Genomic DNA, 14,304 nt, shown 5'->3' on the forward strand with positions numbered 1-14,304 from the left:
GACCCTGATCTGTCAAGGACCGCATGGTCACTGTCCATGCATCAACCTCCACACATTTTAACAAAGCCACACACAGGCAGTCTCCCTGGGAGAACATCGTACTCGACTCAAGTGATCACACTTCTACTCCTACTAAAAAGGTTTGAAACTCACTCACTTACTGATATTGTATCCCAGTTTAATATGACTTATTTTACTGTGGACCTTAATTGGTTTAATTATGCATCAGAACTAAAGGGAGAGTTTTGATGCATAATTAAATATCAGATTCTAATTAAACATTGCCAATGAGAATCCAGTCTTCCAAAGGCATTCCTCAATGTATGAAACACACTGATTCTGGTAGTTTTCTGAACGCTTCTGAAGTCATGCTACTGGGACAGTGAGGGAGACAGGCCACGTTGCTGCCATGAAAAGTGTTGTTTAGACCAGCAATGGCTAAACTTCCTCATTCCCTACAACAAGAGAAGAACAAATATACCGTGCACCTGATTATCATCTGATTATTTACTCAGTAAGAAATTTGGATAGTTAACGCTCATGGTAATATTTATCACCCATTGTAGGTAAGATACTGCAATGGAGCAAGAGACAGTTCCCTGTACAGTCCCTGCGAATATTATGGACATCAGAATCAATGAGCATGTTCAGGAATCATTCTGCAATGTGGGACAAAGTATATCATGTAAGCAATGGAAGTGGTCAATATGTAATTTTGTCCACAGTACGGATAGATCAAGCAAAGAGTGGCTGACACTCTTCATCAGTGGGAAAATGGTGCTTTAATTCCCCATGCTCTCAGCCTCTCACACAACACTATTGAAATGAAGCACAGAGCCGTCCCAAGACTGCACCTCTCCTTTTGATTCTAGGCAGTGCCTGGACTGACTGAGCTCATGCCTGGCCAGTGGTTCAGCAGGAAATTGGCGACTATGACTTTTTTCTGGATCCTCAGTTTACCAATTTACTTCTTTCAATCATCAGCTTCTCTGCTCCACAACGGAACATTAAACTGAAAATAATTATTTCCCAATTGCATTCATGATATACTGACAGTGATTCATGGCAACGGTGCATTCGTAAGCCTCCTATTGATCAGATCATTGACAAAGTTATACCAGTGTTCAGGTGCATTACACAACAGAATGGAAGAGAGTTGGCTATAGCTTCTTACTAGGTAACTAATCAATAATTCAGAGGATAAGCTGTAAGATAACAGGTGAAAAGATGGGGGAGGTATTGGGTGGTGGAAAGAGATCCTTCCAGGGTATTTGCCAGAAGAGTTTTGCCCTCCACTATTTAGGAAAATTTATGGTAACAACTTCAATACTCAGCTTGTATTTCCCGGATAATTTGCCCTACAGAGATTATCCAAAATCACTGAAACTCTTCAAAGTTGTTATAAAAACAGAAAAGGCAACATCAGCAGAGAGAGAAAAAAAACAGCATTAAGGTTCAGGTCAATGGTCTTCCATCCAAACTAGGAATAAAACATTAGCCCAGTTTCCCTTTCCACAAATACTGACTGGCATGTTGATTATTTCCAGCATTATGTTTTTATCTCAGACTGCCCGCAACTGTGGTGTTTTGCTTTTGCACTGTTTCTTCAAAATTGTGCCAAGCACATCAAGAGCACCACAACATAAATCTTTAAAAAAAATTTAAACCACTCAGCTACAGTAAATGACAGCCATCTATTTTGTTCATGCAGTGCTACTTGCTATGGATAGAAAATGTTTTCAAAAAGCAAATCTCTTCAGCTGAGTTTTACAACAGAAAGGACCAAATGAAGAGAAATTAATGTTATTAAATCCAATAGGAGAGTCCAAACAGAAGGTGTGAGGTACTGCATGCATATGTACTCCAACTACAATCCTATTGAGAACTAGAGTCTAAAATCACCACATTCTTCAGCTATGCAAACAAGTCTAGTACAATTAGCAATATAAATCAAAAGCATGCATATCTTACCTTGATGAACTAATAATTTGATTTTTTTAAAGAAATGAATGGGAAAAAGAGCTGGTGTTAGATTTTTATTTTGATGGCAGGTTCTATTTGTTAGGTTTGCAGCTTCTCTTTGGGGATGGAGAGAATACCATCATATTCCCTCCAGCATTCCAGCCACTGCCCCCTGCCTCTGCCAAAGCTGTGCAAAGCAGCCAATGAGAAAAGTACTTTGGATGTTTTGCCTGGCCTAAAGCAGGTGGTAATGTATGATATCGGGGATTGATGTGCAGGCCGGAAACAGAAAAGTCAAATAAAGTAGCATTAATGACATTTGTGCATCTCTCCTTTTCTAAAAAGTTTGGTAACCAGTGCAGTCAGTCCCTCATCAGAAGATCAGTTTGACAACAGTCATGATCAAGTACAATAAACCCCAGGTACTTTCTGTTTCCAAAAGGGTAACATTCAGGATATTTATTCCCCTTCTCTAGAGCTATGAAAATCTCAACAAAGGACTGAAACATTTCATCCACAACACAATGCATCATTTCACTGGTTTCCTTCGCAGTTTGCATTATTAGGTCAACCTTTTCTGCAGTTAAATATATATGTCTCGCCAGTGGAATATAAAGCACATTCATTTCTGAGTTTTGATGATATCACTTGTTATGTTCAATTCCACCAACAGCTTGTTGACAACCTTAGATACTTTTTGAGGAATCCCTGACCTTCTTTGGCTGAGGAGCTGAATTGGTAACATGCTCCTTTGATGCTGGAAGCTATAGAAGTCTTTCTTGAAAGAGCAGTCCATCAAAAAGCAGATTTAAACTGCCAATGAGATTCTGGTACAGTATTTTCTGAGGAGAATATTCTGATCACCTCTATTTACTCTAAACTGAAGTCTCAGTGGATTGTTAAATAATCCAAGTCTATAAGAAAATCCCATGGATATGTCATCTCGCGATGTAACAAGGGATGTTAAAGGCAACAGCAGACTCAGTGCCCCCCTCCTATTACCTACTATCCCTTGGGGCTATCTGCTTTATAACTGTCTCGTTCCTGCCGTCCTTTTGCTTGTGTCATTATCCCGTTTCATTTAATTGACCTGAAGAACCTAGAATATCTTCAGAGCACCTTAAATCTGCTCTGTCATTTACAAAAATTGTTCAGCAAACCCTTTCATCCGACACTTATCTCCACCCAACCTTCATATTCCCCAAATGCCCATATTCCCTCCAGGCTTTCTGCCATTGTTCCTGCCTCTGCCAAAACTGTGCAAAGCAGCCTTTGGAGGTTTTGCCTTGCCTGTAGCAGGTGGGAATGAATGATATTAGGGACAGAAGTGCAGTGTGGGAACAGAAAAATTAAACACTGACAACCGGAACACAGCCAGAGGCCACTTAGTAGAAAAATCCTAACAATAGTCTTACTTTCCTTTTCTCAATACCTTCCATCCTCCATCTTTTTAAAATCAGTTCTATTAACCTCTAGCCTCTGGCTTCCAGTTCTGATCAATCTGAAATATAGTTACTGTTTCTCTTTCCACAAACGCTAAGCGTTTCCAATATTTTTAATCAAGTAATGATGCACTCTTACATGGAGGCAATTTGACCCACAAATCATTGAATAAACCATCTGGTTGTTACAACTCCTGGACTTGGCTGGTGTATTTCAAAACTCCGCTATACAAGCTAACATCAAACTATTTTTGAATCTACATCTCCTTCACTTTGCACATTGCAGGCCATAATTTGCAATATTTTAAATAACATTCTTCATCCTATTCTACCTGAATTATCTTACGTTAATGCAGCAACTTGAGGCACCCAAACAAAACACTTCTATGGGGGCAATAAAGGTTTTGCAAGCAATACAATTAGCCACTGTTCAAAGTAAGCACATTTCAATAAGAATAAACTGTCTGGTGTCAAATTATGAGAGAAAAAAAATCAGTTTGCTAACTTTGAACTGCATTTCTAACCTGAAATAAATAAGTCCTAAATAGAGGAGACACGGCAAAGGGTAATATTCCCAAAATGATGGATTTCATATTTTAAGATCATTTGAAAATCACAAGGAAGGGAAGAAAAAAGATAATTTGCAGGTCGGTTACATTCATGAACATTAATGTTTGTAATGGTTCAGAAATTATCCCTCTGTAAGAAACTGTGTACAGAACCAAAATGACAGCATTTTTGGCGACAGCTTAGTTGATAGTAACGCGGTACTTACTCTGAAGAATCTATGAAGTATATTACAAGTGCACCAATGCTGAGGGCAAACACCAAGACCACCTGAAAAAGAGAGAGAGGAAGATTTGTTAGGACTTTGGAAGAAATTTGTCACTCAGAGTAGAAGCAAGCTACACACATGAGCAGGAAGAAATGCTGATGTCTTTATCAACATTGACTTCCAATCAATATTTTCTTTATGACGATTAAGGTACTGAATATAGTGCACCAATATTTTGCCAAGGTGACCTTAAAACAAACAGTATTTTGTTCCCCTTATATTTCAGTCATTAATAGAACTTTAATTCTTTGGGTTTGAACTAAGAACGGGAAAAAAAGCAAAAGGCTTTATAAGTGTTATGTATTTTTTACATGTGTTGGTTATTTGTTGTACAGCAACAATCGTGCATTCTGTTTCAGGAGGAAGCAATGCAGCTAAGTGTGAGACGATGTAGTTTGGAAAGTCAAAGCAGAATTGGCCAGGGTTGCACGGTGGTTTAGTGGTTAGCACAATGCTCCACAGTTCAGGCAACCAGGGTTCCATTGTGTAACCTTACTGCTGTAAGGTTCTCCTCGTGACCACAGGAGATTCCGCCAGGTGCTCTGGTTTCCTTCCACAGTCCAAAGGCGGACTGGTTGCTAGGTCAATTGGTCATTGCTAATAGGCTAGGGTTAAGTTAGGGAATGGCTGGGCAGTGTGGCTCGAAGGGATGGAAGGGCCTATTCCGTATATCAAAAATAAAATAAATATACTATGAATGGTAGGGCACTAAGGCACATAATAGAACAGAAGGACCAAGAAGCACAAGTGCATGTGTTCATAGGTTGTTGAAAATGGTGTCACAGTTTGCGAAAGTGGTGAGAAAGGTGTTTAACACACTGGCCTTCACCATTCAGGGCACTGACTATAGGAATTAGGACATCATATTGCAGTTGTACAAGTCATTGATGAGATCACACTTTAGAGGACAGGAGGCAGCCTGTCTGGGTAGGTGGGAGGGAGGGAGGGAGGGAGGGATGGGATGGGAAAGGGGTTTGTTTTGCTGTTGTTGTCTTGTCTTGTTCTGTGGAACATTATGGGCATGCTATTCAGGCACCCGAGTATGTGGCAACACTTGTGGACAGCCCTTGGGTTGTGGGTTGTTAACATGAATGATGCATGTCACTGTATGCTTCAATGTACATGTGATGAATAAATCTGAATCTGAGTGCTGCACAGAGTTTTGGCTGCCCTATTATAAGACACACATGGTTGAACTGGAAACAGGGTAGAAAAGATTTACGAGGATGTTGCCAGAACTAGAGGGCCTGAGTTATTGAGAGAGGTTGGCCAGGCTAGATCATTATTTCCTAGAACATAGGACAATGAGTGTAAATGTTATGGAAATGGTTAAAATTATGAGTCGTATAAATAAGGTACATTGTAATTGTGCTGCCTTTACGACAGTTATTTAGTTTATAATATTTTCACCTAGTAATTCATTCGATAGTATTTTCTAGTTAGAATTAGAAGTGTTTAAAGTATATTCATTGCATGTAAAATATATCGGCATGCGATGACGTCACATCCGGTTTCGCCGCGTCTTGTGGGAAAGTACCGGTTTGAAATTAGCGCGAGGGTGGGGGCTCACCACGAGGCACACCTGAGCAGAAGTTGTTTTGCAGGCATGAGAAATCACAGTGAGAGCAACGCTGTAAGTTAATAGATAATCGATATATTGAACTAAGATGTTAATGCCGATCCTGTTAGAAGTAACGACGGTCGATAATGTTTATGCTTTCGTTAGTTAAAGAGTTGCGGATAGTTTGCATGGAAGTGTATTTAAAGTAGTCAATGGAGCAGGTAAACTCTGCCTGTATACTGCACCTTAGTGTAATGTTGTTATAGTCACCTTTACAAGTATTTACAATTGAAATGTGATATTAAGGAAGGAACAAATACTGTATCAATCTTGTCTTGTTTTATCAACAGTTTTCACCATATGTTAATGTGAAGAGTGAACAGCAAATGGTTAATCTTACTGCGATCTGGTTCTTATTGACTGTGGTTTATCTCGACGTTTAATTCGGCGTTTCGTTACACGCGAAGGAGAACGTTACAGTAATTATTTTCTCGAGGATAAGGGAGTCCAAAATTTGGGGACACAGATTTAAGGTGAGAGGGGAAAGATTTAAAAGAGACCCATGCAGAGGATGTTGAGCATATTGGAATGAGCTGCAGAGGGTGTTGGATATATTGGAATGAGCTGCTAGACAAGTAGTTGAGAAAGGCATCATTTAAGAAGCATGAGGATTGATAGTTGCAAGGGGAGAAGCTTTGAAGAATATGGGCTGAAAGCAGGAAATTAGGACAAGGTGGAGGGACACCATGCCTTAGATGAGCTGATGGGTCAATAAAGACCACCAAACTGAAACAAAGATTAAAAAGAAAACAAACATTCTATCCCTGATCCAGCTCCATAGCTCTGTCTCCATAAGAAGCTGAACAATGATAAAATGTATCTAACATTTCCAAAGTTTGAGTTAGAATGATTGATGATTTTATGCAATTAATCATGCCATAACAATCAAATCTCTTGGAAGAAATGAACTTGATTTGAGAGCAACCAGCGACTAAATAATCAATATCATAACCTAATTGCATAATGTAAGCCAACATTAGGCCACTGATGGTAAAGGATGCAAGGTGGACCTTTGAGCTTGTTCACCATTCAATGAGATCAGGGCTAAATCCCGCACAGTCTCCACGTATCGAATTCACCCGGTATTCACCAATCTACAGTATGACTGAAATCAGTCACTGAATATCCACAGTTCACTGCAGTAGAGAATCTCAAGTTTTACAACATCTGCACGTTTTCATCATCTCCGCCCTGAAAGGTTAATGTTTAATCAAAAGATACTCCAACAAGAGGAAACAGCTTCTAAGAGTTTACCTCATAAATAACTTACAGAATCTTGCCCATCCAATTTATTCTTCTAACCTGAGTGAATGTGGGCCTCTCTCCCTCAATGTTTTCACATGAAACAACCCTATCGTCCCAAGAATCAAATAGAGAAATGAACATTGCACTAACTCCAAAAATATATGAGTATATTACACCCTGTCATGTCTTCAAAGACATAAGTGTCATCTAAGTACAGCATAGAACTCAGTTCTGACCCCTGTCCAAACCTAATATTAGCAGCCCGCTGGGCTGAAAACAATAAGTTGTTTTCCATTCTCTGCTTTCTGTTAACCATTCCTTCATCCATGCTAACAATACCCCAAACCATGAGCTTTTACTTTACGTTACAATATTTCAGGAGGCGCTTTATCAGAGGTCAGGTCCCAATGTCTGGAACACAAGACTGTGCGTCTGTGCAGATCCACTGGGAAAGTAGAAGGTACAATGTTTATGAATTCAGGTTTGCTGAAGGCCGGAGGCTAAAGAAGGTGGCCTGTACTGAGTGGTGTGTGTGCGGTGTGAGGGGCTTGTTCTACTACCGTTGCTTTGTTAATTGGCTGTTCTGTTTCACTCTGTGATTCTCTGCCGATCATTGTGAGCATGCTACGTTGCTGCCGGCATTTATGGCGACACTTGTGGGCTGCCCCTAGCACATCTTTGGATGTGTTTCTTGCTAACACAAATAACACATTTCACTGTAAGTTTCGAAGTACGGTACATGTGATGAATAAATCTAAATCCAAATCTGTCTATTAAAGATCTAGACATGCTACACTTCACTGGTTTCTGCCTGACTAGTTACATACTCACAAAATCAAAAAAATATTCCAAGACATCAGATTAACTGAACCATAGATCTATATTTTCTCTTCCCCTCATTTAAGTTGTGGTGATATATTTGCCACCTCCCAGTCAGCTGGTACGGTTCCAGACACTAAGCAGTTCAAAAGTCAGAGCTAATTCCTTCAGTCTCACTGCGGTCTCCTCTTCGAGACCATCAGGATGGGGCCTGTCAGGGTTACATGAATCTGTTGGATTTCATTCTCTTCTCCAGTCATTTCTCTTTAGTTTAGTTAATTACTTTAAGCTCCTCACTGTCATTGAGTGAATAGCAATCCACTGCTTATGCTTTATTGAATTTCTACACAGAAGATTGCTACAAAATCTTTGTTTCATGTCTTTACTGTTTTTTTCTCCTCTATTATTTTTCCAGTCATTATCTTTACCTGTACCTTCCTTTTGATGTGGCAATGTAACTCTTTTTCTATACTTATTCCATCCTATACACCATCAAGCATCACTATCAGTCTAATACCTTCTCGTTCCATCAAATGGTTCCTGGCACAGATTCGATAGGCCAATTTCTTCGTTCTATGCCATTATGATGCACTAATTCTGACAAATTTAAAAAAGTAAGCTTATCTTCTGTCTTCAGATAGCACCTCTGTGTACCTTCAACTACTTTGTGTTTTAATTTATTGCATCGGCAAAACCAATTGTGTCTATGCAGCCCTCCAAATGAATGATTAAATTAGTTTCCTTCCCTACAGACCTGAAAACTATAATGTCCAATTGCCTTTTCAAAGCTGCTATTGAACTGACTGCCAACACCCTTTCAGAATGTGCATCCCAGAAGATAACAAACAGCTTTTTAAAAAAAAGAGTACCCTCCTGCAGTGTTGGCACGTGGCCTAGTGGGCAAGGCATCAGACTAGTAACCTGAAGGTCACTGGTTCAAGCCTCAGCTGAGGTAGCGTGTTTGTGTCCTTGAGCAAGGCACTTAACAACACATTGCTCTGCGACATCACCGGTGCCAAGCTGCTTGGGTCCTAGTGCCCTTCCCTTGGACAACATCGGTGGCATGGAGAGGGGAAGACCTGCAGCTTGGGCAACTGCCGGTCTCCCATACAACCCTGCCCAGGCCTGCGCCCTGGAAACTCCAGGCGCAGATCCATGGTCTCTCGAGACCAACGGATGCCACCACCACCCTCCTGCCAAATATTTTGCCAATTATCTTTAGTTTGTGCTATTTGGATACCAGCCATCTTGCCAGTGTCCCTACCCAGCACAATAGGTTTTGAGGGCTTAGCCTAAATCAGCCCTCAGACTTTTTAGCTTGGTGAATAATAATCCCAGGTGCACAAAGCGGCATAGCCTTCTTGCTCGGGCTCTTTCAATAAATTTCCCTGGAGCCTGAGATCCCAACTCAAGTGACAAAGATAATTTTGGACTTTTTAATACAAGGACAAGGTATAAGTTTACTATATCACTAGAGAAAGCAGCCTGGTCATTCAAGCCTGCTCTACCATTCAACATGACCTTGGGCTCAACTTCTCCTCTGCGCCAGTTCCTCATCCGCTTCAATGCCCTGTACTTTCAAAAATACACTGAGTGGCCACATTATTAGATACACCTGCAAATATCTAGCCAATCACAGTTGCTGTTCAAATCCAACATCAGAATGGGAAAGATAAGTGATTTAAGTGACTTTGACCATGGAATGAATGTTGGTGCAAGGCAGGGAAGTTTGATTATCTCAGAAACTGCTGATCTTCATGCACAGCGGTTTACTGAAAAAACAAAAAAAAAACGTCCAGTGAGTTCGGTGAGCGAAAACATCTTGTTAACGAGAGCATCAGAGGAGAACAGCCAGGCTTACAGGAAGGCAGCAGTAACTCAAATAACCAACGTTGGTATACAGAAGAGCATCTCTGTGTGCGCAACACATTGTACCTTGAAGTGGATGAGCAATAACAGCTGAAAATACAGGAGTAGAGCCCAATGTGGTCTTCTGTACCTTATTGCTGCCACAAAACAGCCAATTTCACTACTGTAACTCAGTGATAATTAATCTGATTCTGACTTTTAATTATCTATATTAAAGCACTACATATAGAAAAATTTAATGCCTGAAATATCAGAAACTGTTACAAACTCTCAAAATCTCTCCTTGTAAACATAAGAGAGTACACACAAATACACACACTCTCTCTCTCTCTCTCTCGAGGAATCTTCAGCAACACACACACGAGGTATTCAGCAGATCAGGCAGCATCTATGGAGGGAAATAAACTGTTGACATTTCGGGCTAAAATTCTTCAATATTTACATTTTGATTAATCTATTTCTATTTGGAGATAAAGAACAGGCCCATCCAGTCCAATGAGCCCACACTGCCCTAATATGCCTGAGTAACCAATTAAATTAGTAGCTTGTATGTCTTTGGGATGTGGGAGGAAACTGAAGCACCTGGAGGAAATGTACACAGTCACAGGGAGAAGATACAAGCTCTTTACAGACATCAGCAAGAATTGAATCCAGGTCGCTGGCTGTAAGGCATTATGCTAATTGTTCTGCTCCCGTGATGCCCTATCTCACAACAAATCCCCACCCAATCCCCCACATGATTTTAACATGCTGCTTAAACACAGAGGTTGGAGTGTGGTTAAGCTTATCCACAGCCACAAGGAACATCATCCTCACAACAACCCTCACAAACCCCAATGGAATTGTGTATATTATTTTGGATCTGACGGCTTAATTCTTAGATTAGACTGTTTAATGTTATTTCCTTTGCAGTTTAATGACATCAGTTTGTGTTTTATTAAATTCCTTATATGCATGTAACAGTTTAATATTCTCCCTAGTGGTCATAATAAATATAAGCAACTGCAATATGTACCCTAGTGGCTAGCTTCTGCAAGCATCTTTCAGTACTACATTATTTGAATAAAAGCTATCTTGAAAAAGGATCTAGTGCTTTCCCGGTGTGTTTGATGAATAAACACTTCTTGGGCTTCCAGCTGGGTACAGGTATTGATTATAACTAACGTTTTGATGACAGACTCTGCCATCTTCTTCAGGGATAAGCTACCTTATTGATTAACTGTTATCTACAAATTTGAATGGAATTTCCTTTATCTATGTGTATAAAAAGCTGTACCGCGAGGTCAGTGCAATCTTCTTAATCTTAGTGTTTTAGCCTCTGTTTTTAAGCCTTTTGCTATTAGCTTCTGCTCCTGTTTGCTTTGTTCTGTCAATGCTCAATAGAATGATCATGAAGCAACAAGTTTTGCGCCGCTTTCTCGACTGCTGAAAGAAACTTTGGATTAAAACAACAGAATCCAACAATTACAATAAAATCATCTCCTTCTTCTAAAGTCAACAGAATATGTGTCTAGTTTGTTTAACCCCTCAAATGACAAGCCCACCATTCCAGCTGCTGGGTCAGGAGTCTGTGAAGAATTGCATATTTAGCTCCACTGAATGCCAGATGGTGTAAGCAGACAAGGACACAACACTCGCACACAAACTGCAGCGTTTTATCAGTCTGAATTCTAAAGGAATACATTTAGATTTTCAAAACATAAGTGATGCAGTGTAAATAGCTCCCAGCACTAAATTTAGTTCAGAGCTGGTTCCTCTTTAGAGCTGTCAGCATCACTGAAAAATCTCACCTATCTTCAGAAAGAAACACTCGAGCCCACAATCACTGTGTTACATCTCCCAGTCTCGCCGTCACCCGTAACAGCAGCAGAATGAATCTCTGGCCTACCTAAATTATACCTAAATTGCTCCTCATTATTTGCAATGCTGATATCAAAGTCATTTCTTTTTAAATACCTCTTTCCCTACATTAGAAGTACACAGATGATCAGTTTCTGGGCCTTCAAAGATAAGAAATCACGGTGTGAACTAAATTACTTCTTATGGACAGCCCAATCTATCATGGGCAAAGCCCTTCCTTTTGCTGAACGCATGTACATGGAGTGCTGTCACGGAGAAGCAGCATCCATCATTGGCGACCCCCACCACGCAGGTCATGCTCTCTTCTTCTCACTGCCATCAGGAATATGACACAGAGCAAGAAAGTGAATCTCAGGGTTGTATATGGTGACATATATGAACTTCGATAACAAATTTACCTTGAACTTTGAAATATCTAAACAATGTAATTATTGCAAGCATGGTAGCAACTGATACCAAAAATGCATTGCAAGAGAACTATTTACTGGGGGTGGGGGGTGTATGTGTGTATGTGTGTGTGTGTGTGAGTGAGTGAGAGAGAGAGAGAGAGCAAGCGCGCGTGAGTGGGTGGGAAAGGGGCTCGTTTTGTTGTTGTTATTTGGCTTCATTATTGCTGTTGCTTGTGTTGTTCTGACGAACATTGTGGGCATTCTATGTTGCCGCTGAGTGGGTGGCAACACTTGCAGACTGTCCCGTGCATATCCTTGGTTGTGTCGGTTGTTAATGCAAATGGTGCATTTCACAGTATGCTTTGATAAGTAAATCTGAAATTGAATCTGTCTGCATAAATGCTTGGTATACATTTGCTATCATATCTGCTTCTAACATCTCCCCTGGTGGGGCAAAGGAAATATTTTACTAATTGCACATCAAAGCTGTGTCTAATTTGGAAAATCTCAATTAAGTGACTTCAAGCGCAGCAGTGCTTCATCAGACGGGATTTCAATTCCCACTGTTGAGGGTTTTACAGTTGGATTTGCCTCGGTGACCTAGCTGAGCATGCTGGTCTTTGGAAGTTTACTCGCTGCATCTTTTAGAAAGAACGACAATGTGCTGGCAAGCCGTGCTAAACACTTTTGATCTGGGACTCACAAATCATTTTAAGCAAGCAATGAATTTGCAAAGAAGATTTATATTTTAGGCTGCATTGTATTTGGATCATGAATTCCTGGACATCTCCTTCTGTCGGGAGCCATGGAAACTATGTTAATAATTATTCAACACTTTAATAGCAATCACTACATTACATCATCCCATCCTCCATACAAAAGCTCAGAATGATAAATACGTTGTACATCAAATGAAATTGCAGTAAGTTTACAAAGCCTGAGGAAAATGGAACTTGGACCAGAACTTTGCAATCAAAGTGCAATTCAAAAGTTAAATACTGCCAATGGTGGAAATTGGAAATAAAGCAGAGAGAACTGAAAATACTCTGCAGGGCAGGCGGCATCTGTTAGGACAGATGCAAAGTTAACACTTCAGACTAAATTTATTATCAAATTACATAATGTCATCACCTGCTGCCATGAGATTCAGTGGCTCACAGGCATTCACAATGGAACAAAGAACTATAGCATTATCAATAAAAACTACACACCAAGAGTGACAGACAACCAATGTGCAAAAGTTCAAGTTTATTGTCATCTGACTATACATATATGCAGCCAAACAAAGCAAAGGTCCTCTGGACCACTGTGCACCAACAATACGTACATCACATAAAACAAAATATTACCCCAAATAATTTCATAAAATTTATTTTTAAATATATGTGAAGTGCTCAGCACAGGTTAACAGTAAACAGCTTGCTGTCCGAGTGACGAGACTTTGGCGATCTCACAATCCTGATTGAGAAGTTGCAGAACCTGGGTCTCTGTACCTCCCTCTGCAATTGGATCCTCGACTTCCTAACTGGAAGACCACAATCTGTGTGGGTTGGTGATAACATCTTCTCCTCGCTAATGATCAACACCGGTGCACCTCAGGAGTGTGTGCTTAGCCCACTGCTCTACTCTCTCTATACCCATGACTGTGTGGCTAGGCATAGCTCAAATACCATCTATAAATTTGCTGATGATACAACCAGTGTTGGTAGAATCTCAGACGGTGATGACAGGGCATACAGGAGTGAGATATGCCAACTAGTGAAGTGGCGTCACAGCAACAACTTGGCACTCAGTGTAAGAAAGACAAAAGAGCTGATTGTGGACTTCAGGAAGGGTGAGACATGGGAACACATACCAATCCTCATGGAGGGATCAGAAGTGGAAAGAGTGAGCAACTTCAAATTCCTGGCTGTCAAGATCTCTGAGGATCTAACCTGGTCCCAACATATTGATGCAGTTATAAAGCTACTATACTTCATTCAGAGTTTGAAGAGATTTGGTATGTCAACAAATACACTCAAAAAATTCTAAAGATGTATTGTGGAGAGCACTCTGACAGGCTGCACACTGTCTGGTATGGACAGGCTACTGCACAGGACCAAAGGAAGCTGCATAAGGTTATAAATTTAGTCGGCTCCATCTTGGGTACTAACCTACAAAGTACCCAGGACATTTTCAAGGAGAGGTGCCTCAGAAACGGAGTGTCCATTATGAAGCACCTCTAGCACCCAGGGCATGCACTTTTCTCACTGTTACCATCAG

The 14,304-nt window shown here is 40.4% G+C and overlaps 1 protein-coding gene across 6 annotated transcripts in view; it reads right to left on the reverse strand.

Annotated features, from left to right (window-relative positions):
• kcnma1a (potassium large conductance calcium-activated channel, subfamily M, alpha member 1a) overlaps window positions 1-14,304 on the reverse strand; it is a 924,908-nt gene that overhangs the window by 474,911 nt on the left and 435,693 nt on the right. For all 6 annotated transcript variants that reach the window (XM_059946553.1, XM_059946552.1, XM_059946549.1 and 3 more), the window contains one exon: window positions 4,180-4,241. In XM_059946553.1, the coding sequence (XP_059802536.1) occupies window positions 4,180-4,241 (62 nt within the window). The remainder of the gene's footprint in view (window positions 1-4,179; window positions 4,242-14,304) is intronic.

This window comes from Hypanus sabinus, chromosome 21 (assembly GCF_030144855.1).
Source record: "Hypanus sabinus isolate sHypSab1 chromosome 21, sHypSab1.hap1, whole genome shotgun sequence".
Taxonomy (NCBI): domain Eukaryota; kingdom Metazoa; phylum Chordata; class Chondrichthyes; order Myliobatiformes; family Dasyatidae; genus Hypanus; species Hypanus sabinus.